Below are 25,821 nucleotides of genomic sequence, written 5' to 3'. Positions count from 1 at the left end.
TAATAGTGGGAAGCACAGACAGAGACTCATTCATTGAGGCCATACTGGGAAGAGGGGCAAAGAGACTCAGTGAACTCCAGGGGAGCATTTTGAAACTACCCGAGTGACACTGAGAGCGCACGCTGAACTGGGAGTCTGGCAGGAGGGGAAACTGAGTGATTTTTTTTTTCACTTTGCTCTGTTTAGGATGTTAAGGCTAAATATCTCAAAATGGGCAGAATATGGTAATGTTTTTTCCATCACTACCCATTTTCATGCCTAGGGAACTTGCATTTTCCCCCTTTTCTTTCTCTCATTCTTTCTGAGTACTCATGTTTTCAAACTGAATCACAAAAAGATGGGTAATTTGTTTGTTTGTTTGTTTTGAGTTGGGGATTTCTCATAGCCCAGGGTTTTCCTTTCTGTTTCTGAGTTCAACTTTATTACATTTTGTATATGAGATTATGTGGTCTGCTGTTAGCATTTTTGTGAGTTCTTCTTTTAGTTTTTTTTTTAATTGTGTTTTTATGTTTCTTTATATTTTTGCCTGCCTTCTTTTAGTTTATCTAACAACCTACAGATTCAACCATGTTGTCATATATGTCAGGATTTCCCTATTATTTTAAAGCCAAAATAGTATTCCATCACATAGCCATACCAGAGTCTGTTTATCCATTCATCCACAGATGAACATGGGTTGACTCCAGATCTTGGCTATACTTGGAAATTTTCTACTATTTAATATCTACACATAATTTGATAATTAACATAAAATGACTCTCCCTCTTTTGGCTGTCCCTAGCTGGGATTAGGTTCAATAGAGCAACCAGGCCTGAATGCAAGCCTTAAATAGCAGTGGCCTGTTTTTTGGGCCTCTTCTGCTTCTTATCATGGCAGGGTTTTGCAAGGGGAGAAAGATGGGCTGTTTTGTGGTTCAACCAGACGATACAACATACATGCTATGCTGGTTGTTAAAATATTGAAATGCCCCATTCTTGATTGCCCAATCCTCTCTCTGCCTTTACCTCATCTCCTTCAAGCCCTCTCCCCCAACACAACCAAAAGGCCAGGTGCCCAGGAGAGCAGCAGCAGATGGAGAACTGCCATACATCTTCCTACCCAGGGGCTGGAGACCAGGCTGCCCACCCCACCCCCACCCCCCTTGCCTCAGAACCAAATACCCACAGCCTTGTACCTGTTCTCCTCGATGTCCAGGAGTCCCTGCTGGCCCCAGGCTTCCAGGAATTCCAGGTTCCCCCTGGCAAAGGAGATAAAAAAAAAAATAAAAAAAAAAAAAAATGCAGGCCAGCAAAGTCAAACCTGCCCCAGGCAGTTCTGTTCACTGAGTGACGACGGGACCCAAGGTGAGCAGCTGACACTCAGTAGGGCCGGGGCGAAAGACCAATCCAGTCTACCCATAGGAGAGCAGAACACACATAGCGCTCCACTGTGTATAAATATCATAGTGCTTCCTGCTTCCCTAGTGTCGGGGGACTGAAGAAAAAGGAAGGGTAGAAAGCTCACTCTGGGGAAAGCTGGCTCCTTTGCTCGTGCATTTACTCACACAGTATTTGCTTTTTGTCCCGGAAGAGGAATGACTCCATATGATAAATGTAGTCCTGCTCTCCCTGAGCACAGTGCGGTTAGAAGGAGAAAGAATGAGGTGCACAATGAGAACCCTGTTACAACTACAGCGAAGAGTGACGCTGGAAGAGGGGGAAAGCCAGGGGGCGGGACAGGAAGAAGCTGAGCTGAGATGCCTTGGAATTAAATAGGGGGGAATGCAAAAGGCTTTTCGAGCTTCTCCCCGCTCTGCAGGCCCAGGGTTGATGGCTAAATAACACTGCAAGGAAGTTGAGGGTGTGTAGCATGTGCATGTATGTATCTATTGAAATGATTGCTGCAATCACGTCAACTGACACAGCTCCCACCACTGCTTGTCAATCATCTTCCATTTGGGTTTGGAATTTTCTTGTTGATACGTGAGTGTATGTATGTTCAGGTATGTGTATGTGTATGTGTGTGTAGGTCAGAGGTCATCTCTGGTGCCTTCCCCAGTGAGACAGGCTGTCTCAGGAAACCCGGAGATCACCAATCCAGCTAGGTCTGGCTGGGCAGCACCTCTGTACCCAGCTTTTTGCATGGGTTCTAGAAGATCAAACCTAGGTCCTCATATTGTTCAGCCTGTTACCAACTGAGCTGACTCCCAGGCCCTGTTTTATAAAAGCTTGAAGACTTTCCCAAAGGAAAAACAACAACAGAGATTTCTGGACCCAGTATTGAGAAGAAAAGAAGAAAAGAAAAGGAAAGGAAAGGAAAGGAAAGGAAAGGAAAGGAAAGGAAAGGAAAGGAAAGGAAAGGAAAGGAAAGGAAAGGAAAGGAAAGGAAGAAAGAAAGAAAGAAAGAAAGAAAGAAAGAAAGAAAGAAAGAAAGAAAGAAAGAAAGAAAGAAAGTAAGAAAGCTTAGGTCCTTGGCTCAAATATGAAAGAGTTTTGAGGCCTCAACAAGAAAGCATTAAACCCAGCGGGCACTCTGGAAATCTCCACCACAGCTACGTTAGCCATGGCAAGCCTGGGTGAGGCCAAAGGAGGCAGAGCAAAGTAAGTCCAAATACTTCTACTCCACCCGTCTTAGTCAACGAATGCATTCCTGCTCAGGAAATACAGGAGCTGAAGAGAATTCTCAGCAGTGTTTTGTGATGGGCAGGTAACTGTCTCTCCCTGTAATCAAGATAGCTTCCTAGAGGTAAGGAGGAAGGGATTTCTAGCAGGAAGCAGGTGGTTTGAGCATGGTGCTTGGATTGATTGAGTCATATGAGGAATTTGCACACAGCTCAGGAGAAAACACTGCTGCTTTTGTTCCCAGTATATGAAACCAATGAAAAATAGTGATTACCTTTCTCCCCCCAAATCCAGGTCTTCCAATGCTCCCTCTAGGTCCTATGGGCCCAGGAGAACCCTAGAAATAAAAGGAGTAAAAGATGAAAAAGCCACCACTGCAGCAATTCCTGGGAAGTCATTAGGAACAGGACACTTCTCCACATCATTCCCAACAGCCCAGAAGGCCTCCTCAACAGGAGATGCCTGGAGACAGAGGTAATCTAGGTAACAGGATCATGGCTCTGCATTCACTGGTGCATATGGGCCCTTTGGGGACCAGGGGGGTAAAAGGCTTCCTTGACTCAGCCAGTATTCTTTCCAAGTGAGGGGAAATGATCTGCAATGTTAGAATAAAATACATCACTGCCACATTCACATCCCACAGAACTATGGACGCATCCATCACAGCATACAGGGTGTATTTCAATTTCCCAATCTAAAACTGGGCATTAAGCACCCTTCACCCACCTGCTTGGAAGATGTGACGGAGCACGCTCAGGCATTTTTTGCTGCCTGAGCTCTCAGTGGCAGAACTAAAGAACTCTATAGAACCAAGTGCTACAAACCCCTCACCCTCACCACAATCATGTCAACTGACAAACTCCCATTCCTCACTTGGAAAACTCATTCAAATGCTGAACTAGAAAACTGGACTTAGGAATCAAACATAATTGTGCAAGCATGTATTTTTGCACCGTCAAATGTCTGTGGTCAATGGAGAGACAGATAGATGGCACAGAGGAAAATACAAGAAGAATGACTCATTTGGTTTGGACATATTTATCATTTGGCAGTGTTTTTAAGTCTTCCAAATGCTTCTTCGGGCTGAGGGAGTGACTCTATACTTGAAGGGTAAAAGATCGCTAGGTATGTCAGCTAGGTTTGAGGGATTTGACCTTGGTTAAAAATGTATCCACAGCAACCAAAAAAAATAAAAAAAAGAAAGAAAGAAATGTTTCCTAGATGACATAAAATACACTGCACACTTAGGCATTTTGCAGTAAGAGCAAACTAGAGGTTGAGAGTCATTGCCCCAATGTCTCCAAGTCACTCACCTGAGGTCCTGGATACCCTTGACTTCCTGTTTCTCCTTTCCCACCACGATTTCCGCTCGACCCCTTTTTGTGATAACAACAACAATTCAATGAGATGTCAATGAAACTCAGTCTCTTAGTAGATGCTTTTGAGACACCCCCATGAGGGCAGAGCAATGCTCTACCCCTTCAAGCAGCCTTACTGTGTGAGATTAAGTCTCTTTTAGAAGAATATAACTGTGGATGAGCCCAGACACAGTGGCACAGATCATATTAAGGATTCCCTGCCTAGGCATAAGGGTCTCATCCTTCTTCTACAGGGAGAAGTAAAAATAGATCAAAAGGGGGAAAATAAACCTGCAGAGAAAGGAAGCCACAAGTAACCATCAAACGTAACTCTTTGATACCTCACTGGACCAACGTGCTTTCTCAATGTTTAAAATACAAGAAATGGAAGTTTCAAATTGGCACTAAAGAACACACAGTGGCAGATGTCTGTCAACTGAATCAAAGTTTATCTCTGCCATAGTTCATGTGTGGGTCTCACATAGTTCTCTTACATAGCCGGGGGAGACTGGTTCCTGCCTAACAGGAAATCACTGAACCTCAAGTCACTAAGCATTAAAGGACCCCAGAGCATCTGAAATGATGCTATCCCACACCCAGCCCTAACAGCACCCAGACAGATCCAGATTGGTCCCATAGTTACTCAGCAGGGTCAATAGACCTCAGAAAAAAAATCAAGAGAATCCAAACTTGTTTAGAGTTAATAATCTGGAAATTTTTAGAAGAAAAACGAGGCCCTTGAAAGGCATGAAAATTGGCATTTCTACACAGACTCAGACAAGTCCAGATTTAAGATGAGCTCAACAGAGTAAGAGCCACAGAGCGGCAATACCCAGGTGCGGCAAAGACATCCCCCAAAAATGATCATGGCTTCTTCCAGGCAGAGAAGACAGGGAAGACGCCCTCACTTCTGACACCTGTGCTATTAGTAGCATTTGGGGGACTGATGACCATCCAGTGCAAAATAATAATAATATATTATTGAGCTGTTAATCATTCATTCTTTCCAGTATGTAGGCACAATGCAAGGTGAGGGCAGACTGCATATTTCCCCTCTCATGGGTCATTTATGAGCTGCAAATGTTGGAGCAGGTTTGATGGAACAAAATAAAAACTCAGAATTCTCTCCCATCATGCACAAGATGATGGTTTCAGATTGAAATTTTTACCAGTTGTATATCTCTTTTAATGTTTATTATTTGCTTTTAATTCTGTTTGTGTGTGTCAGCACACATGAATGCAGTTGCTCAGGGAGGCCAGAAGAGGGCATCAGATTCTCTGGAGCTGCAGTTATAGGCTGTTGGGAGCCATCCCACTTGGGTGCTGGACATCAAACTCTGGTCCTTGCTGAGGTATTATGTGCTCTTAACCATAGAGCCATCTTTCCAGCCCCTCTGTTGTGTGCTTTTGTACTGAGAGCTACCTGCCTTCTTCCCACCAGAGTGGCTCCACACCATTTGCCCACATTTATGTAATGCCCAGCATACCTGTGGGCCTTGTGGTCCTTCGGGTCCCTGTGCACCTTGAGGCCCCAGGTTTCCTGCTTCTCCCTGATAAACAAGAGTTTTCAGTGTTAAGATTTTCTCTGCATGGCTCTCATATAGAGCATCTGTTTTGTGTGCCATGGCTCACCCCTTATACTGCCTGGGATCTTATTTTTCCAACATTCAGGAATGAACTCACGTTTCTAATTCTCATAAAGATGAGGGTGCAAAGGACAATTGATTCAAAAAGAATCAGTTGTGGTGGTTTGAATGAGAATGGACCACATAGGTTCATGTTTTTGTGTGTTTGGCTTCCACACGATAGAACTGTTTGGGAAGGATTAGGAGGCATGGCCTTATTGAAAAAGGCGTGTCACTGAGCGGGTGAGCATTGAGGTTTCTAAACACCAGATTCAGTCTCACCCTCTCTCTCTGCCTGCTACCTTAGGATCAGGAAGAAACTCTTAGCTACTGCTCCAGCACCATGCTCGCTACCATGATGGTCATGGACTAACCTTCTGAAACTATAAGAAGGCTTCCAATTAAATGATTTCTTTTATAAGCTACCTTGGTTATTGTGTTTCTTCACAGCAATAGCATAGTAACTAAGACACAAATTTTGTTTGAAAACGCCATAATGACACCAAATACTTTGCATGCTAATTAAAAGCAGGTTTAAAAGAAGAAAAGTATGGAAGAAATGCCTGGAATATATATATCTAATAATAATGCTTTGAATATAAGTGAAGAAGAAGCAAGAGTTTCACTTTCTCACAGGCTGGTTCCTGACACGTGTGAGAGTCAATCAAGAGTGTGATAGTTGGGGATGTGTGTGTTCCATTTGTTTGTTGGGAGGTGTTTCTGGGGGAGGTTTTTGCCTTAGGCCTGTCCTATTTCTGGAAGCTGACTTATCAGATAGCTGCTTGTGTTTTCCAGTGGGGTTCGTGTCCAGGAATGGGCATGCTTACAACATCCTGTCAAATGCCATTTGCCCGGCATTATTTACATAGAAGATATGACCTCAGCCTCCTCCCACAGAGGACAGGAAGTAAAAAGAATACTTACCAAGGGACCCTGGGGCCCTCTCCGGCCTTCCACTCCCTAAAACACCAAAAGCAAAGCATCGGTCAGTATGTCCAGACAGAAGGTCCGTCCCTAAGGAAAACCAGTCTTTCCCATTCCCTGATTATAGAAGGTTTCATGGGGGCCGTAGCAGGGCAGGCTTTCACATTGGGTGTTCTAATCACACACTAACATTTAGGGGATTGGTGTAGGGCAACCCATTGTGGAGTTGCTGCAGCCTCCGCCCCACTCTGACACCTCCTGATGATCATCCAGTGGGCTATTTGGAGGTCCAGATCACCCCGAAGAAACCGTTTCCCTCCCTGCAAACCCACATACAGCTGTGTGCTGTACGGAAGACAGAGGGAGATTTCTAGAAGTGGTGGTGCATCACGTGGACCCCATGAAGTTTGGCTCTAGAGGATTCCTCAGGGAGGAAATGGCTGGTGGTAGCTGCTCCCTTGTGTGATCTAGATGCTACTGACCAAGTTTATCACAATGAAGCCAGGCTGGTCCCTCAGTACTGTCCACATCTATAACTGGGAGTTCGTGTCACCAGTGCAAGCTCCAGGGACAGAGGAGCGCCAAGATGGGTGACGCCTCGGGACCTGGATCCTAACTTATTTTCCCAGATCTACAGTGATAAAATCCGTTGATTATTACTCTCACTAAGGAAACTGTGGGGCACTCTCAATTCATACTGTATTGTGATAATCAGCCAGGTTCACTTTTTAAAACTGCATTTATTCAATTATTACACAGACTTTATTTCAGAACTGCCATTTTCTCTCAGTTGCCCACCTCCTGCAGTTCCTTACGGTAAATCACCCAAATATCAGATCCACCAGGTATTAGACTTTTAAAATACCCTTTGGGAGAAGTTACCCATAGTAACTCATCAGCTGTTTGTCTCTGGATATGACTAGTTGATGCTCTTGACATAGGAAAATAGAGAAGATTAAAAAGCCAGCAAAGGTGGCGACTGTTGCCAAGACTTCATGTTCTGCCTCCATTAAAAAGCAAGGATAGCGGCTGGAGAAGTTTCTTCCCGGTTAACTGTGCCTGGTGCTCTCGCAGAGGACCCATACCAGGTGGCTCACAACCAGCTACCTGTAACCCCAACATCCTCTTCTGGCCTCCACGAGCACCCAAATGCAAGTGCACATGCGCACACAAGTAAAAATCAAAAGCAAGGATAAGTTGGTCACAGTGGCACGCGCCTATAATTGCATCACCTGAGAGGCCAAGGCACAAAGCCCTTGAGTTCAAAACTAGTCTAGTCGACATAGTAAGCCCAACGGCAGCCCGAGCTGCAGGATGAGAGAGACCCTGTCTCAAAAAAGAAAAGAGGGTGGGTAGAGGAAATAGGCTGGAAGGAAGAATAATTGCCGGGAGCGAAGGCCAGCTAGTGGAAAGTTACAGACAGCTGCAACAAGGTCGTAGGTGAGAGATTTATGTTTCCAGAACCTGTGAGACATCTGTCCGTCAGGCTAGACATTTAGACTATAGACTTGCTCTCATTCTTTGCATCTCTTGTCACCACCCCATTCTTTTCGCCCCTCCTTAGGAACTCACTGAACTCCCGCTGGACGGGACAAAGTTTATTCTGTGTAATAGCGTTGTACAACACTGTCCTTAGAAAAAGCACAGCCTTAGAAAAAACACACTCTCTCGCCTTCAGCTCCACTGTTTATTTAAAACCTAGGAGGCCCAAAGCAACTACATGTGGTCAGGAACTATAGACTCTAAAGTGAGATGGTCTAAGCTCAAATCCCAGCCCAGTCACTTACTAGCTATTGTGGCCTAGGGCAAGTTGCTGGAGTCTCCTTGATTTGTTCATGTCATAATACAGATACAATGAAAATAATCCTCCTGGCAGGAATATTATGAGGCTTATCTAAATGAGTATTTGAAATTGATTAGATGAGGATCTGGTGCAAAATGGATGACATAAGTACAAATGTCATAAGGACTCTTTGCAAGCAGGCCACCTAAAGGCCTCTGGTCTGGAACGCGGCCTCCTCTGTGGTTGTCAGCATGTTGAGCCCTTGTGTTAGCAACAGCTATTGCGATGATTAATTTATACAAGTCAAAGTTCAGTCACACAAGGAGCCCATGCCTGGGGTTGAGCTGTACTGTTAACAATTCATTATCCACTTAAGATGCTCTGAATCTTATGACAGAATTCTGGCCTACATTGGAAACGTGGGGGAGGATAGAAGAGCCCCAGGTTGCTTGACTGTGAACATGAATATGAATGTTGCCTTATTTAACTCCAAAGAAAATAAGTTGCAAAGCACGGAAATGGGGAGGGGGCTGGGGTCCTTCTGTCTTAGGGCAATTTAAAAGGCATTGACTAGTGTGTCCAAGGATTAATCTCTCCCCCCCCGCTCCCTAACTTCTCTGTTTTGAAATAAACTTCTCTGTTTTGAAAGTGTGTGATTTATGTGTCAGTTACAAACCTATTTCAAACTAAAAACCCCTTTCTCTTGAGCCAACAGATCTATTTATCTCTAAAATTTATAACACTTAGCTCATTTCACTGCTCTGCTGTGTCCTCCTATTACATCTTAATCCTCTTGAGTTGGGAGGGAATGGTCCCGAAAGCAAGGGAAGCCCAGCCCCTCTGGCTTAGGATCTTTGATATTCAGGATAAACAATGGCAAGATGGGCTAGGATGGAACCTCTGTTCCCCAGGAAAGGGGCAGCAGGCTGCTACCTTCAAGGGTTGAGAACAATCCAACACTCAGAAAAGAAAGCCAAGTGTTTTCCTTCCCTCTGAGCAAATGAGGGCCAGATCCAGGGTTCTGAACATTCTTTTCTGTCATCTTGTCTGTGCTGAGTGTGAAGACAGGGTACGAAGGATACCTCCATGCCAGCTGTGGTGGGGCACACCTGTAATCCCAGCACAGAAGAGGCACAGGTGGGAGGATTTTCTGCCTGCTTGGGGCCAGCCTGATCTACATAATGAGTGCTAGGCCAGCCTGGTCTATATATAGTGACCTCCAGACCAGCCAAGGGTATGTAGCAGGATTCTTCTCCCTCCCCCCAGAAAAAAAATAATAACAAATATCAACTCTAACTTGAGTAATTCACAAAGGGTGATGTAGTTTCTTGGTTAGAACTTAAAAATGGAAGGAAACCCAACGTCCTGTTTGGGGGGAGTTAGGCTTGATATCATATGATGCTATCAGCTACCCCAGAGCCTCCAATGAGTCAGCTCTAATAGCCAGTGTCTGGGAGTCCATTCAAGAAGAAGCCATTCATGCTCTCCTCTCCCACTGTCAATGTATAAAGAGCATGCAATTATGTCTATCCAGTCCATAATCCTCTGACATAGCTCCCAGATGCTAAGTCAGGAGTGGAGAATGTGTATGTTGAAATCATTGGCTCTCTTCAAAGGTATTCAAAACCACCTTGAAGGTAGAAAGGAAGGCAGTCTGGAGCACAGTGTCTCTCAGGCGGGGATGATTTTGCCTTCCATGCCCACCCGCTGGAGACATTTGGCAGTATTGGAAAAGACATTTTTGGATGTCACAAGTGGGAGTGTTGATAAGTCTCTTACAAAGTGCAGGACAGTCCTTCCTAAGAAAGAACGCTCAGGCCCAAAAGGGCAGCAGTGCTGAGATTTAGGACGCCTGCAAATGCACCAGCCACAGGTCTGCTCTCTCAGCACTAGGAGATGATCTCCACATCTCTGTGTCCATCACAAGTGGTACGGAGGGAAACAAATGTCTGGGACATACTTACCCTGCTTCCTCTGGAGCTAGGGCTGCCTTCTGTCCCCTTCTGCCCTGGTCTCCCCTAGAAACACAAAGAAAACAATTCCCCAAAATCAAAGGTCAAGAGTGGGTTGGTTATAAATCCTGAGCAGGTTAAAGAGCATCGGCACAAGCAGCAAATGCCATCAAGACAGCAGAATAAAGGGGTCATGCTGGAACCATGCTGTATAGTGACCCTGTTGGTGAGATGGCCAACAGGGACAGAGGCAGCAACCAGGAGAGGGCTAGCAATGTGCTGTGAGTAAATGGCGACAAATGAGGTGCATTATCACTTCCTAGAACATTAATAACGTCCCCCAGATAAACAGCCTACCTCAGACATACCTTATTTTCCTTTTAACTATGGATGATTTGGTGAGTGTTTGTTAATACACCTGTTAAACTTACCTCACTCAACAATGGGATTAGTCAACTTAGCTATGTAACGTAGATGCAATTACTTGTCTTCCCCATTCTCCTTTGGTGCCCTTCTCGCCTTTGACCATGCTGTCTCGTCCTGGGTTACCCTAGGAGATGATTTCAGAAATGGTTAGAATCCAGAAACACCAGAATGAGGGAGTCAGTTAATTCATCAGTTTGGACACAGAGCTTTGCTACAGAGCCCAGGCTGGCCTTGAACTCACTGTGACTGTCTTGCCTCAGCCTTCTGAGTTCTAGGATTACAGGTCTGTGCCACACCGGGCTTTCATTTTTTTCCCCTTTTCTTCCTTCTGTGGTACACACGGGATTAAACTCAGCAAATCTTCTATCACTGACAGATCTTTGAGATGGGAGTCTCACTAAGTTGCCTAGGCTGCCTTGAACTTGAGATTCACCTGCCTCGGGGATCTGAGTACCTGGAATTACAAGACTGCGCCACTAGGCTTTTTTTTTTTTAAAGTAATATCTAAGGGTTAGCCTTCATCAGTTCTCAACCTGTGGGTTGCAACCCCTTTGGCAAACCCCCATCTCCAAAAATATTTACAGTATGATTCTTAACAGTAGCAAAATAACAGTTATGAAGCTGCAAGGAAAATAATTTTATGTTTGGGGATCACCACAACATGAGGAACTGTGTTAAAGGGCCGCAGCATTAGGAAGGCTGAGAGACACTAAGCTAATTCAAGCTTAGGGATGAAGTAGGTGTAAGAAAAATCCTCAACGTGAGGCTCTCAGAAGTAACCTCGGCCCCCGTTTGAAGACGATTTGGTGACTGAAGCAGTGTTCTAAGAGTAACAGGCCGTGCAGTGACTTCCCCTCAGTGTGGCTTTGCTGACGTGCTGGCCCGCTATCAGGCCATTCCCTCAGATGCGGAATGAAAGCCTTTTCCACCTGAGTCTGGAAGAGACAATCCCAGGGGGCATGTCGCCTCGTGGGAGAATGCTTGCCCAGCAGGCACAGGGACCTGGGTTCGAGTCCCAGTGCTGTTAAACTAACAGACAATTAAGAAAGGAATCAAGCTCAGACAGGGCCCACAAGGTTAGGAATCTGACAAATAAAAGGAAGGAAGTTTTCACCATGGTGACTTGGAAGCATCAACACACTATGAGAACTCATACTCCATTCTGAGCCTTTAAAATACTCAGTCCATATCAGATTTGGACAGATTCCCCCTACCCCAAAATGAAAAAGCCCTGGGTAACAAGCACCTGCTGCCCAGCCCCCGTACTTCAGTGGGGAGAACCAAGGAGAACGAAAACAGTTTTGTTGAGAGCGAAGTGGGATCTGGTAACTTACGCGATCTCCTGGGAAGCCTGTCTCTCCATCTTCCCCGGGGGCGCCTCTGAGACCTGGGCTGCCCTGGAAATAAATAAATAGATAAACAAACAAATAAATGAGATGAGCCCCCTGGAGGTGGCTTGTATAATGGGGTGAAATGTCAAACAGTGCACCTGGAGGACCAGAAAAAAAGTTTCCTCTTCTCCTGCCTCCCCCAGGTGCCCTTAGACTTCCCAAGTTCAAGTTTAAGCCATAGTTGGGCTGCGAAGCAAGAAACCTTCTCATGGTCTGGCATAGGGTTGTCCAACAGAACTTCCAGCAACTGGGGAAAACTCCACAGCAGTGGGAAAAAACTCCATGGTGGCCACTAGCCATCTTTCGCTGGCAACACTTGGAATGTGGCTAGTGAGATGGAAGGGTAACATTTTTTTTTTATTTCACTGAATTTAAATCTAAACAAGCACATACAGACCTACAGGGTTTTCTACTGTCACCTCCAACAACTTTCCATTAAAAATGTGCCTGAGATATGGTCCCTGGAGGCATTTTGACTGAGTCTCAGTTCCTGCTCCCCTACATTGGAAGAGCCTTCGTCCCTGAGCCAGGGTTATAATGGAACAGAGGAGGTTTCTAGGGAGCAACTCTAAAGCAGGCCTTGTTCTGTACAACCTGAGGGTGGCTTCTGGCACCCATGTGCCCACTGCCTCACCCAGGCTGGTCCCTGCATGCCCTTAATATATTCTACTCTATTAATGTTATATTAATATTAATCATAGTATATTGATATATTTTATATGTCATTCTCTTTGTGACTACCCTGCCTGAAGTCTGCGTCCCACCTCACCTCAATCTCTAGGGACCCACCCCTCATCCTTCCTTATACCCATGTCAATGCCAGCAGTCCCTGCACTACTTCCAAATCAAATTTCTGAAACACAGATTTGATTGCTTAAATCCTTCCCAAGCTACACACACACACACACACACACACACACACACAGCCTAATGTCTCTCTGGCGCTGTATAAGTCTCTTCTTACCATCATGAAGCTGACTGGACCCAGAAGGACCCCACCATTTCTGTGTACCATGGGATCCCTGAAGATGAGGATTACATGTGTTCCACCCCATCTCTGGATCCTTGACAAATCATTAACTATGTTACAGATGCTCAAAATGTTTGATAAATAAATAGGTCAGAACAAAAAGATAGTGGCGGCTGTTGGGATGATTTAAAATACCGGCTATTGGGAAGTATTTATTTCACTATGATTTATAACTCCCAAGGTCTCCAAATTAACTTTTTCATTCTCTTTGTATTTGATGTCAGGAAAGAATATAGAAGTTAATAATGACGGCTGAACATGTTCATTTACAGACTTCTGAAAAACCGTAACCACAGAAAGACCTCACTCACACAGTAAGGTTTTCTAGCTGAAAATGTGAAAATTGCATAGTAGTTATGGTGGTTTGAATGGGAAAGATGTCTCAGAGGCTCATATTTTTGAACTCTTGCCCCCGCCCCAGTTGGAGGCGCTGCCTGGGGAGGAACCTTTAGGAGGTGGAGCCTCGCTGAAGCACATCCCTGGAGGCTGGCTTTGAGAGTTTATACTCTCACCCTATTTCCCACTCACTCTCTTTCCCACCCGTGTCTAACTGATCAGCTTGCTTCCTGCGCCTGCAGCCATAGCAGGCCTTCCCCACTGTGAGGACTCTATCTCTCCTGAACCATAAGCTAAAACCAGGAAACAGACCCTCCAACCCCCATGCTTTCCCCACCAAAACAGACTATTCCTCGGAACTGTGAGCCAAAGTAAACACTTTCTTCCATTGGCTGCTTTCCAGGGGCATCCAGGAGGTGCCAGGCCATTTGGTCACAGCCAGAAGAAAGGTAACGAAGATGGTGGAGAAGCTGGCTGTCGGTTTTATCCCCAACTGCCAGCGCAGCAAACAAGGCTGGATCTGTCACCGGGGACTACTTGATACCCGAAAAGAGTTACCTGAGAACCAGGGTCACCTTTTTCTCCCTTTCCCCCACGAAGTCCATAAAATCCCTAAACAAACAGAAAACAAAATCTCATTTAGGAAAATCAACCTCATGATGGCTTTGTGATAACAAAAAGGGAGAAGAGACAGATAGATGGCTTACGTCTTCTCCATCCAGCCCATCAAGCCCATCTTCTCCGTGCTCTCCCTGAAGAACAACAGCCAGCAGTCAGGTATCGCAGGTGACAGCACCAAAGCAGTCGGGGGGGGGGGGGGGCAAAGGGGTGGGGTGAGGGGTGGGGCATGGGGGGTGGGGGTCTGACATGTGCTTGCTAGGAAATGAATCCGAGCTAGGAGAGCAAAGCTGACTGGGAAGGAAATACAGTACCTGAGCTCCAGCAAATCCTTTCACTCCCTGCAAAAGATTAAACAGCTGTCATTGCGGGGTCAAAGGCAGAACTGGGGACTCTAATTCCGTAGCAGGAAGGGGCTGCCTCCCCTGAGAGTTGTTGTCTGACATTCTCTCTTTACTTGTTTCTGGCTACCCGCCCATATAAAGGTTATGGGTGGAAGTAAATGAATGCTGAAGGTTCATCTGCAAGCAGAGGAACTAACATATATAACATGTCGGGAGGGGAGAGAGAGAGGTGGTAGGAAAGAGGAAACAGGCGAGAAAATGGGAGGAGACAGGGGAGTGAGAATAATGAGTCAGCTGAAGCTTACCTTTTGACCTTGAGTCCCCGGACATCCCCTGGTCCCTCTGTCTCCTTGAAGCCCAATTTCTCCTCGCCTTCCCTAAAAAGTGAGTCCAAACATATACCCAAAGTGATACAGTTGCCAGAGGTTGTCAGTGCTTTGCTTCTGGAGCGCTAGGCTTCAGCTTGTGGCATCCCCACCCTTTCTCTGTCGGCCTTCAGGGCCCCTCAGGAGTCACAGATGGGTTGGGGATGAGCTCAGCTCCTCTACTCCCTCATCAGTGCAGCCAAAGGCTCAGGAGTCTCTTTGCCTCCTAGCCACACTCCTAATTGCTCAGTGACCCCAGGATATCATGCCCAGGGTCCTGATGCCACCCTGGGGAAGTCAGCACTGCTGACACAGAAAAGCACTTCAGCACCACCCAGGGCTAGAGCCGAGGAGAGACACAGGGGAAGACGCGTCACTGCAAGGACAGAGCACAAAGGCAGAAGAGCCTGCCCTTTGGGGAGAGATTAGTTGGGAATGTGCTCTCTGTGCAAGAGTAAGACTCTGAGTTTGATCCCAGAATGCATATTAGTGTGTGTGTGTGTGTGTGTGTGTATCCAAGAATGGTGGTATACGTTTAATCCCAGCTCTGGGGGCAGGAGCCAGAGACAAGTGGAACCTTGAAGCGCTGGCAGGCCTATCCAAATTTATAAACTCCAGGTCAATAAGAGACCCTTTCTTAAAAAAAAATAAAGTGGAGGCCCCGACAGTGGTGGACACACACACACACACACACACACACAGGCCTGTCCAATGTCAGACTGTCCGCACAGGGAGAACACTCGAGGTCATTACGTCTCTCGTCAACCATGATCCTAACAGGAAAGGTTTAGAAACAGCCAAGAACCAGAGCCCAAAGCACCTGGAGAAACAAATGTGCTACTTGAGTGTGGAGACCCTATGGACACCATATGAGGGTTTATGGAGATTAAGTTACCTTGTTTGGCGGGAGGGGGGGGCTAAATGTGGTTGGTACCATTACATGGGCTTGAATCCTGGACTGCATAAAAAGGAGAAAGCTGTCTGGAGGGGGGATAGCTGGAGATGGGGAGACTAGAGATGGAGGACTATGTGGAGAGGGGGAGGCCATCTAGAGAAGGGGGGCTATCTGGAGAAGAGGCTATTTGGAGGAGCATTTACACCTCTCTGCTTCCTGACTGTGGATGCAATGGAAGCAGATGCCTCAGGCTCCTGTCCCATGATTTGCTCACCGTAAGGAACCAGTCCCTCATGTCATTCACCATTATAGACCCTCCTTTTGGGGATGGGGTGGAGAAATGATTTCCCTGTGTAGCCTTGGCTATCCTGGACTCGCTTTGTAGACCAGGCTGGCCTCGAACTCACAGGGATCCACTTGCCTCCATCTCTGCCTCCTTGAGTGTTGGGATCAAAGGTGTGCACCACCACACCCAGCTCCCTCCTTTCTTAAGATGCTTTTGTGGGTGATTTTTTCAGAAGAGCAGGAAACGCATAGCTAACACGCCTCCTCGTGAGGGAAGGGGCATGAGAGCCTCCGTTTTTCCACCTTGCTTCCTTGGCTCTGAAGATCAGTCAGGGGAGGGGGGCAACACAAGGTGTGGCCCCCAGCCACAGGGGGCTTGAGAGGACCTTGGTCTTCACAGTTTCTCGTGACCTGAGCTTTCAGTCAACTGTGGGCCCTCAGCAAGGTGCGCGGTGATGCGCCACACACAAAAGCATGCATACACTGGCTTGGTGGTGTCTGAGAGCCCACTGGGGTACAAAGTGAGACACTAGTGTACTCCTTGAGTGATCCTGTTAAAGTAGCTAGGTCAGCCTTGGGTCCTAGAGGAATTACCAAGAGGGTAAACATCCTGGTCAAGGTCTCGCTTATAGGTCAGTCCTTGGAAGCCTCAATTCAGAGTCCGAGCTTTTAAACATTGTGAACTGAACACTCCCCAGGCCTAAGGAAGCCTCAATCCCTCCAAGTTCTGTCATAAGGGTAATGGGCTAAGTGAGAGTTGTGGTTTGAGAGTCATATATTGAGGCTTCCAAACCTCTGGGCAGCATTTAGTCATGACATCATGCTCTGTGGGACATCCTGCCCACTTCCTCTCTGTGGAAGGAACTGGCCTAGAGCCATGCACTGAGCACAAGGCCTAAAAACTGCTCCCCAATGATAAGCTGTTGCACACTGCTTAGAGACAGGGAGGAAAGTCCCAGACCCCAACCCTGATTTAAAAACAAAAAAACACCGACGGCAACCAAGTTCCAGCCCCTGTCATGTGAGCTGCTCCTGTTAGTGCAGGGAAAAAGAAGGCAGCCCTTTCCTCCACAGCGCTAGGTTAAAAAGAGAGAAACATACACGAATCTGCTCGGCTCCAGAAAGCGTTCAGGACATGGAACATCAGTGAATATAGGTTCATGGGGGAGGAAGTCCCAACTTACAGGATCTCCGTCCTCTCCTCTGTGTCCTCTGCTGCCTTTCAGACCCGAAAAACCCTAGGAGGAGGGAGAGAAGGACACTTCACCATCTTCGGTCAGTTCAAACTCACGAAGTCAGTGGACATTCCCGGCCAGGCCCTCCCTTGAGTGGTGGGTAGACTTGGTGCCAATGAAGCCATGAGCTGCAGAGACCCTGAGATCTGCAGCTGGCTTCTTCCTTGGCCTTGTCTCTGAGGCCCCCCTGCAGAAGGTGACACAAAAGACTGATCCTGGAAACCCACCCATAAATGAGGAGCCACTCTTGCATCTGTGACCGCCATTTTTAAATACGTATTGTTATTATTTTGGTTATGTGTGTGTACTGGCTGCCTTCGTGTCAACCTGGCATGGAAGATCAGAGAGAAGGGTGCCTCGGTTGAGAAAATGTCTGCATAAATTGGGCTTTAGGCAGATCCGGAGGCTGCTTTCTTAATCAGTGATTCGTGGGGAGGGACCAACCATTGTAGGGGTGCCACCCTGGGCTGGGGGTCCTGGGTTCTATAAGAAAGCAGGCTGAGCAAGCCAGTAAGCAGCACCTCTCCATGGTCTCTGCATCAGCTCCTGCCTCCAGGTCCCTGCCCTGTCAGAGTTTATGTCCTGATTTCTTTCTGTGGTAAACAGTAATATGGAAGTGTAAGCCAAACAAACCCTTTTCTCTTCAGGGTGATTTTCATCATGGTGTTTCACCACACAATAGTAACCGCACACGTGTGTGTGCGTGCGTGCGTGTGTGTGTGTGTGTGTGTGTGTGTGTGCATGAGTGCAGGCCAGAGGAGGGCCCTTGGAGCTGGAGTTACAGGTTGTTATTAGCATCCTGATGTGGGTTCTGGGAGCTAAGCTCAGATACTCTGGCAAGCTCCTGAGCCATCTCTCCAGCTCCATCACTGACAAAGCAGGAACGCCCACAAAGGGTCCATTTGACTTTCTTCTGCTTTGATACGAGCAATGTTTAAACCAAATCACTCTCCCCTGATCCGTAGTTTAGCTGCTTTGTGACTTTGCTTGTAACACAGATCTGCTGAGATTTCCCCACCCTCTAATACAGACCCTTGCTGAGCCCCTGGAACATGAGTCTACTGACATGCAAGAGGAGTGTTCGATAAATGGCGTCTCACAAGTCAGCAAAACATGCTGTGTAAATTATCCCTCGACGTGGATAGGCAAAGCAGAAAGCATCCAAGAGGGTGATGATCGATCCGTTTTGGACCGAGGAGGAGTCTCAGTATACAGACGCTTTCTGCCAAGCCTCCAGAACTAACAAAGCGGAAGGAGAGAGCTGATCCTGCCAGTTGTTCTCTGACCTCCACAGGTGCACCATGGCACAGTCATGCACCCCCCCAATGAATAATTTAAGTCTTTTTGAAATATTGAGGAAGGAAAATACAAGCTAAAATTATTGAGATGAAAATCAATACATTTAGGTATTTATCTATCTTTTACCATGATACCTAAAACCCATTTGAAAATGCATATACAGTGAAAGCAAGGAAAATGCAGTTTGTTAAGTGCATTTTATGTGTAAGTTTTGTGCAATGATTTTACATGACATCTGTGCAGTCATCAGCCAGCGAGCCACTACTCTGGCCCTCCTCAGGAGTGTGCTGGTAACAGTTAGGATAATACTTCCAGGGCTTTAAAGCTATTTCCCTGCTTAAGTATGCATTCTCAGACAGCACAGCTTCCTTTTAATAAATGGAACCCTATCTGTGTATTCTCCTGCTTTGTCTTTTCCGCTTCCTCTGGTCATTAGAATGTGGTAAAAATTCATTCGTTTTTTATATAAATGAATGTAGTCCATTTGTTTGCATTGGCACAGTCTTTCATTGAAAATACCATGATGCATTTTTCTATGCCATTGCTATGTAATTGGTCTTCTATAATTTGTCCTTTTATTTTGCAGCTCAACCTCATTTACTATTGAAAAACCACAACTCTCTCTTAACACCTTTCAGACCATCTAAAGCAGATTTAGAAAGCATTAATTGCAAACCCCAAAAGCATCCTCGCTGCAGATAAGGAGGAGAAAGGGGAGTTGTTCTCGGTGGCCGTGTCAGGAGTGAACCCCTCTGAACACACTCCTACACTGTGGAAGTAATTGCCCAAGGCGATTACATTATCGGAGCCAAGGCTATAAATCCAACTATTCCATTTCAGCTCCACTCACGACCAAGCAAGGAATGTGAGAGAAAAACGGATCACAACCAAATGGCACCTTTGAGCCTTGAAGTCCCCGGGTTCCATGAGGTCCAGGAATCCCCGGACATTTACAAAACGTACAGCAACAAGCCCTCTCTGCGACGTTTCCCTAAAGAAAGACATAAAAAATAAAATAAAATAAATTAAATTAAAAGGGAAGTGGGCTGAGCAACAGTCATCGGAGGCTTTCTTACATAACAATCGTATTCAGACACATCGTGAGACACCTACAAGCCAGCCTCTGCCTTTGCGGGAAGGGTGAAAGCAATCTTACGACTTGAACTGCAGAGAGAGCGCACCAGGCCAACAAATTGTGTGGGCAGCATCCGCTCTCAAGGACACAACCTCAATTAATGGAAAGGGCACCGAGCACATACATGGCCACGGGCCAAGCTGACTTGAGACATATTGCTTCCTAGCTGACAATCTCCTGGAATTTCTGTTGTATAAATTATCGGGAGCTTTTTAAAGACATTAGGGGCTGGTTGATCTGTTAATACCCTAGGCATTCGTTCAGTGATGAGACAATGAGAGGAAAGGTAGGAAAAAAAAACCCTGAAATATAATGTTTTGAGTGCAATTCAAAGCCTTAAGGCTGCGGTGGGTTCAGGTGTTTGAGGCAGGCAGATCACCCTGAGTTGAGGCCAGCCTGGTCTACATAGAGAGTTCCAGGCCAGTCAGGGATACACAGTGAGACTCAGTCTCTAAATAAATAGATAGATAGGTAGGTAGGTAGGATAGATAGATAGATAGATAGATAGATAGATAGATAGATAGATAGATGCCTTAATGCTCTATTACCTCATATGTAGTAGGATGGCTACTATCCAAGAAAGGATGGAGTGAGGGAGTGGGGGAAGGAAAATGAAAGGAAGGAGAGAGGAAAGTAGAGGAGGAGGAAAGAAAGTAGGGAGGAAGGGAGAAAGCAGAACACATCACGTGTCCAGGAAGATGGGGGAGGGCAGAGCTTGTAAGGTATGGAAAAGAGCAGGCGTGTTCCTCCAAGCACCGGAATCCATCATCCCGTTGGTGGGAACATAGGCAGAAGAACTGAACAGGGAATCTTGAAGAAATGTTTGCCTGTGTGTGTTTCATCACAGTGTTATTCATGTTAACTAAGAGGAGAAGCAACCCTCAGTGTCAGTTGAGAGGTGAATGGACGAAGACAGCCCAGCGAAGAGGAGAATACTGTCACGTGTGACCGTGCAGACGAGCCTTGAAGATGTTACACTAAGCCAGTCACTAGCACACAAACACAATATGATGCCTTCATAAAGATTCTTAAGGAGAGGAACTTTCAGAAATGGAAAGCGAGTGGGGTTGCCAGGCTCTGGAGAGGTAGAGCCGGGGTAGAGCCAGAAAGAGGTCATATTGCTAACCAGGGGTTTACAGGGTTTCGGTCATATACAATGAACACTTTCTAGAGACCTATCATACAGCAATGTGCACATTAGCTAATGCGGTTGTCAACCTTGATTGTCAACTTGCTAAGATTTATAATCATCATGGAAACAAACCTCTGGACCTGTCTGGGGGGGGGTGTTTCTAGATTAGGTTAACTAAGATGGAAAGACCCGCACTAGGCATGGGCTGCTGCAGCACCACTCCACAGGCTGGAGAAGGATTAAAAGGAAGACTCCAATTACGGCCACCCCCATCCCCTGACAGGAGAAACAGTGCAGCCAGCCAGCTACCTCAGGTCCTCCTCCTGCTGCCTGCCTCTCCCGTGTGATGGGCTGCATCCTCCAACTTTGAGACCCAACAAACCCTTCCCGTCTTAAGCTGGTTTTGCCAGTTAGTTGTAATGACCAGATAAGTAACAAATACAACCATATACTGTGTACTTCAAATTGTTGAGATGATAAATAGTACATATTCATTTTTACCACAATAACAAAACCCACATGCAGTTTTTTTTTAAACTAATAACCAAAGACATGTCAATTAAAATGCTTGAGAACACAGGGGAAAATATGATGTTAGGTCTTTTTCGTGTTCTAACAACCTAAATGCCATGCATATAACTTAATGACACACGGCGGCAGTCTTTGGAAACACTGGATTCCATCTTGGTTCTCGTGGACCTTGAGATAACCCAACATGGTGCTTGAGATGGCAACTCACCAGATACTGGGAAAGCTTCTTGCCCAGGTCCATCATTCCAATGGTCAGGTGAGTCCTGTAGTCGAATCCTTGTCCAAATCCAAAGCTGGGAAACTCATCAGGAGTCAATGTGTCCAGGGACACCACCAAAAGAGCATCAAGTCCTATTTTTAAAAATAGCACCTGTGAGACCCAAGGGCTCTTTCACGGAAAGGAACTTCCACCTGGCAAATGACATTTAGAGAACCAGAAGATGGAAAAGGCAAACATCAGAGGAAGCAGAATTCTCAACACACGAGCACCCAGAAGCAGATGCAGCTGCATTTCTGAAAACATACTAGACTCGAGTCTCTGACCTCAGCATGAAAAAAAGATCCAAGAGAAGCTATTGACAAACCAACAGAAAAACAGCAGCAGAAAGTGGTGCGCACTATCTCACACCAATTCTGATGCAACTCTTGGGCAGTCAAATGTGATTTTTAAGAAGCTCATTGTTACAAATAAAGCTGCTAGGAACCAAAAAATCTGGGCACAGGCGTCTTTTCTGAGACTGATGCTCCAAACAAGGATGATTACTGGAGATAACCTAGAACCCCTGCACAGATGTAGCCCGTGGCGCTCAGTGTCCAAGTGGGTTCCTTAGTAATAGAAGCAGGGACTGTCTCTGACAGGAACCCAGTCTCTAGCTCTTTGGTCTCCTCCCCCTGAGGTGGGGAGCAGCATTACCAGGCCACAGAGGGAGATGATGCAGCCAGTCCTGAGAAGACCTGATAGGCTAGGATCAGAGGGAAGGGGAGAAGGACCTCCCCTATCAGTAGACTCAGGGAGGGGCATGGGAGGAGAAGAAGGAGGGAGGATGGGGTTGGGAGGGGTTGAGGGAGGGGGCCACAGCTGGGATATAAAGTGAATAAGCTATAATTAATAAAAAAATATTTTTTAAAGAAGCTCATTGTTAATTTTTGGGGTGGGGTTCTGAATTTTATGGACTTCGTATCAACAATAGCTTTTCCCCAGAGATGCAGACTCAGGTGACTCCTATCTCAGGCGAGTGTATGATTTCACCCACTCATTCACTGATTCCTCCACTAGCTGTTGGCTCACCCATCTTGTCAGTAAGCAGCATGTGTTTCTTAGGAACTTGCTCAGTACTGATTGTTGTAGAGTGGGTTAGGCTCATATTCCTTCCTGTGTCAGAGTTCATGGTCTAATGGATGAGATGGACAGAATTTAAAAAAAAAAATCTGAGTTCTCCAGGAGAGGCCATCAGAGAGCAATGAAAGCCTTGATAGTCTCAGGGGATCTGGGAGGACAGTCTCAGGCCATATGGGAGGACAGTCTCAGGGGATCTGGGAGGATAGCCTTGATATGGGTGGACAGTCTTGATATGGGAGGACAGTCTCAGGGGATACGAGAGGATTCTTGGAGAGAGTGGTGGCTAAGCTGACCCTGTGGATGAATGGAAGTTGGTCAAGGGAAAGAGTATGGAATAACAGAGGATCAGGACAGAGGGAGGTGTGCAGAGGTCTAATGAAGCCTGGAGGGAACGAGACTGAACACCTTGAAGAAGGGAAGTTCTGAATGCTGGGACACCAAGCGTGCGGGAAGAGCTCTGGTTGGAGCAGGACGCGAGGCAGATCCTGCAGTCTTGGGTGTCATGTTCCGGAAGTTGCTACATAACCCAAGGACCATGAGAAAGTGCTGAAGGGATCTACGGGGGGGGGGGGGGGGGGGTGATGCCCCCCCCAGCAATAAGGCAGGAAAATGTATGACTCTAAGGAGGTGTGCTATGAAAATTGCATCTCAAAAGCGCAGTCTGGGGCTCCTTCAAGGCAGGTTTAGAAGATGTGTCCCTGCACAGCTAACGGACCTCCGCTCTGCTGAAGATTCCTCTCATCTTCTCCATCTCACCTCGGGCTCAGCCAAAGCTGGTGAATACGGATGGAGGGTGAGAAGTGCTAGCTCCCATTGCTACTTTTCACATGGATAACTTCAAACAGTGAAAGGTGTCCTAGGACGGACACCCTAGAAACAGGATCTGAGAGGGGAAAGTGTGTGTGTGTGTGTGTGTGTGTGTGTGTGTGAAAGAGAGAGAGATATCAGCAAAGAGAAAGGGAAGCTATGAGCAGGGCTTTATCTCAGTAAAGACTCAGCCTTGGCCTGTATCATGTAAGACTTTGAATTCTCATGAAGTAGTTTTTAGTTGTTGTTTATGTGTGTGTGTGTTTTCTGTTTTGTTTTTTTAGTTATTTGGTTGGTTTTTGTTTTCTAGACAGGGTTTCTCTGTGTAGCCTTCGCTGTCCTGGACTCGCTTTGTATACCAGGCTGGCTTCAAACTCGCAGGGATCCACTTGCCTCTGCCTCCCGGAGTGCTGGGATTACAGGTGTGCACCGCAGTGACTCTGAAGTGTTAACTGTGCCAGAGTTGACTCACTTGAGGCTTGAGCACTGGACTTCCATATGCTGACATCACTGAGAGCCGGGGTCACTGGGATGTGATTTGGTATAGTCCCACCTACAACAGCTACTCCTCACTGTAAACTTGATTGGATTAATAAGCACCGAGGGCAGTAACAAGGCACAGCCTTTGGCATGTCGGTGAGAATGTTTCGAGTTGAACATTCTGAAGATAACCTGCCCTTATGAACCAGAGTCCCAGAGGAAAGGAGAAAGCCAGCCGGCCTCCAGAATTCCTGGCTTTGCTTCCTATTCTGCCGAGACAGGAGCAAGCAGCTGTCACTACAGAGCCTCTTGCCACCATGAAGCTGCCTCCACCGTGTCTTCCCCACCACAATGCACCGTCTCCCCCACAAACGTGAGCCAAAATAAGCTTCTCCTTCCTTAAAACCTCCAAATCTCCAAACTACCCTCAGTCCAAGCCGTTGGGGTTAGTCAAGGGTGCATGTCTGTAGAAGGTTATAAGTGTAAGTGCATCGTATCAAGGGAGAGAAAAAAAAGGGGGGTCAATCAAAGGACTCCACACAAGTCACCAGCATCGTCTACACAGAGCTCAAGACCTAGAACACATGGAGCAGAGACCCGCTCACATGCTTCGTGCACCCACTGTTTGGACTTTCCATTCAGCACCTGCTTCTCGGAGCCTGTCCGACTGCTGCTCCAGCATGGTGACACTTTCGCCCTGGAGACCGTCTGAGAAAATAAGCATCACCTACAGAAAGAGAGAGGGAAAAAAAAAAAAACGGATGACGGGAAAGCCAGAGGTATGCCTGGGAAGTGGGGAGCAGATGTGGGGTGAGGAATTGGAGGTAGGCTGTAGTGGGCATACCTGGGCCCTGGAGGCCGATCGCTCCTCAAACACGTCCCAGAGCGACTGCAAGAACTGTGCGTTCAGATGAGTCGGCCCATGGACGGTGACTTGCAGCAGATCATCAAACACCGCTTTCTGGTAGATTTGGAACTTGGCTGGGAACTCTTGGTCATTGTTCACCTTAAAGGCCAGGCTCACCTGCGCCTCCGCACCTGCGCCACAGCTCACCCCTCTGATAGAGGTGATGGCCTCTAAGATCCTTGGGAGGTATGATTCCAAGTGTGGGTGGCCCTGGAACAAAGGCTGGCCCTCGCGATGAGTGGAAAGGTCGAACCCGACCACTACATCCACAAAGCAATCTGGAGACCAAGGAAACAAGGCCAGGTTAATCAGCAGACAGCAGTAAGGATGGAGGGCAGGGTCAGAAAAAGGATTCTGCCATGCTCCAGAGCTGGAGTCCAGGGAGTTCTAGTACCCAGAGTATGTTTCAAAAGTGAAGATCCTGGCTTCTACCAATATAGAAGGCAAGTGCCTCCTTCGCCCCCAGTCATACCTAAAAGTTCCAGTTGTTATCTGACATTCAAGCTATGGTTTAGGCTCTCTGCTAGCAGCTCTCTGTGTGTGGGTGAATTTTCCTGCTTTTAATGACGACGTGTTCCTACTCGTATGATCATAACACATTAACCATTTGAACTGTCCTGGAGATTATTCAATTTCCAGCAGTGACAAATGCAAAGTTTTGCAAGGCCGGGTGGGTAATTCCAGTTAGTCAAATGGCCAGGGTGGGAAGACAGTTATCTGGAGACCAGAACAAGCCCCATGCCTGCCCTCCACCAGCACCAGCCGAGAGCAGCCAAGTGGCAAATGAGACCCCATGTAAATAGATGCATTTTTTCTTTTTTTATGTAAAGCCTGAGATCTGTTTCTTTAATGCAAAGTCTCCACTTTGTAAACACTGTCAACTAAGCAAACAAGTTACGCCAGCTACACAGAATGAGCAGGTTACTTGGCTTTCTAACTCCAGGCCCAGGGTTTCCTCTGTCACTTTCCTCCACACGAGTACCCAAACATTAAAGATCTGGAGCACTCAGAGAGATTGACACAT

At 46.6% G+C, this 25,821-nt stretch overlaps 1 protein-coding gene across 1 annotated transcript in view; it reads right to left on the bottom strand.

The window, feature by feature from the left end:
• The window catches only part of Col6a5 (collagen type VI alpha 5 chain), a 90,078-nt gene that overhangs the window by 40,591 nt on the left and 23,666 nt on the right, over nucleotides 1-25,821 (bottom strand). The window contains exons 8-24 of the mRNA XM_021639849.2: nucleotides 24,735-25,075; nucleotides 24,536-24,617; nucleotides 21,473-21,615; nucleotides 19,365-19,457; nucleotides 17,117-17,170; nucleotides 14,693-14,764; nucleotides 14,358-14,384; nucleotides 14,133-14,177; nucleotides 13,984-14,037; nucleotides 12,003-12,065; nucleotides 10,727-10,792; nucleotides 10,255-10,308; nucleotides 6,508-6,543; nucleotides 5,446-5,508; nucleotides 3,914-3,976; nucleotides 2,875-2,937; nucleotides 1,175-1,237 (exon numbers count right to left, since the gene is read on the bottom strand). Of these exons, the coding sequence (XP_021495524.1) occupies nucleotides 1,175-1,237; nucleotides 2,875-2,937; nucleotides 3,914-3,976; nucleotides 5,446-5,508; nucleotides 6,508-6,543; nucleotides 10,255-10,308; nucleotides 10,727-10,792; nucleotides 12,003-12,065; nucleotides 13,984-14,037; nucleotides 14,133-14,177; nucleotides 14,358-14,384; nucleotides 14,693-14,764; nucleotides 17,117-17,170; nucleotides 19,365-19,457; nucleotides 21,473-21,615; nucleotides 24,536-24,617; nucleotides 24,735-25,075 (1,382 nt within the window). The remainder of the gene's footprint in view (nucleotides 1-1,174; nucleotides 1,238-2,874; nucleotides 2,938-3,913; nucleotides 3,977-5,445; nucleotides 5,509-6,507; nucleotides 6,544-10,254; nucleotides 10,309-10,726; nucleotides 10,793-12,002; nucleotides 12,066-13,983; nucleotides 14,038-14,132; nucleotides 14,178-14,357; nucleotides 14,385-14,692; nucleotides 14,765-17,116; nucleotides 17,171-19,364; nucleotides 19,458-21,472; nucleotides 21,616-24,535; nucleotides 24,618-24,734; nucleotides 25,076-25,821) is intronic.

Source organism: Meriones unguiculatus, chromosome 6 (genome assembly GCF_030254825.1).
Source record: "Meriones unguiculatus strain TT.TT164.6M chromosome 6, Bangor_MerUng_6.1, whole genome shotgun sequence".
NCBI classification, from domain to species: Eukaryota; Metazoa; Chordata; class Mammalia; order Rodentia; family Muridae; genus Meriones; species Meriones unguiculatus.
The sequence above is the reverse complement of the archived record's forward strand: the minus strand, read 5'-3'. Positions and strand labels throughout refer to the sequence as shown.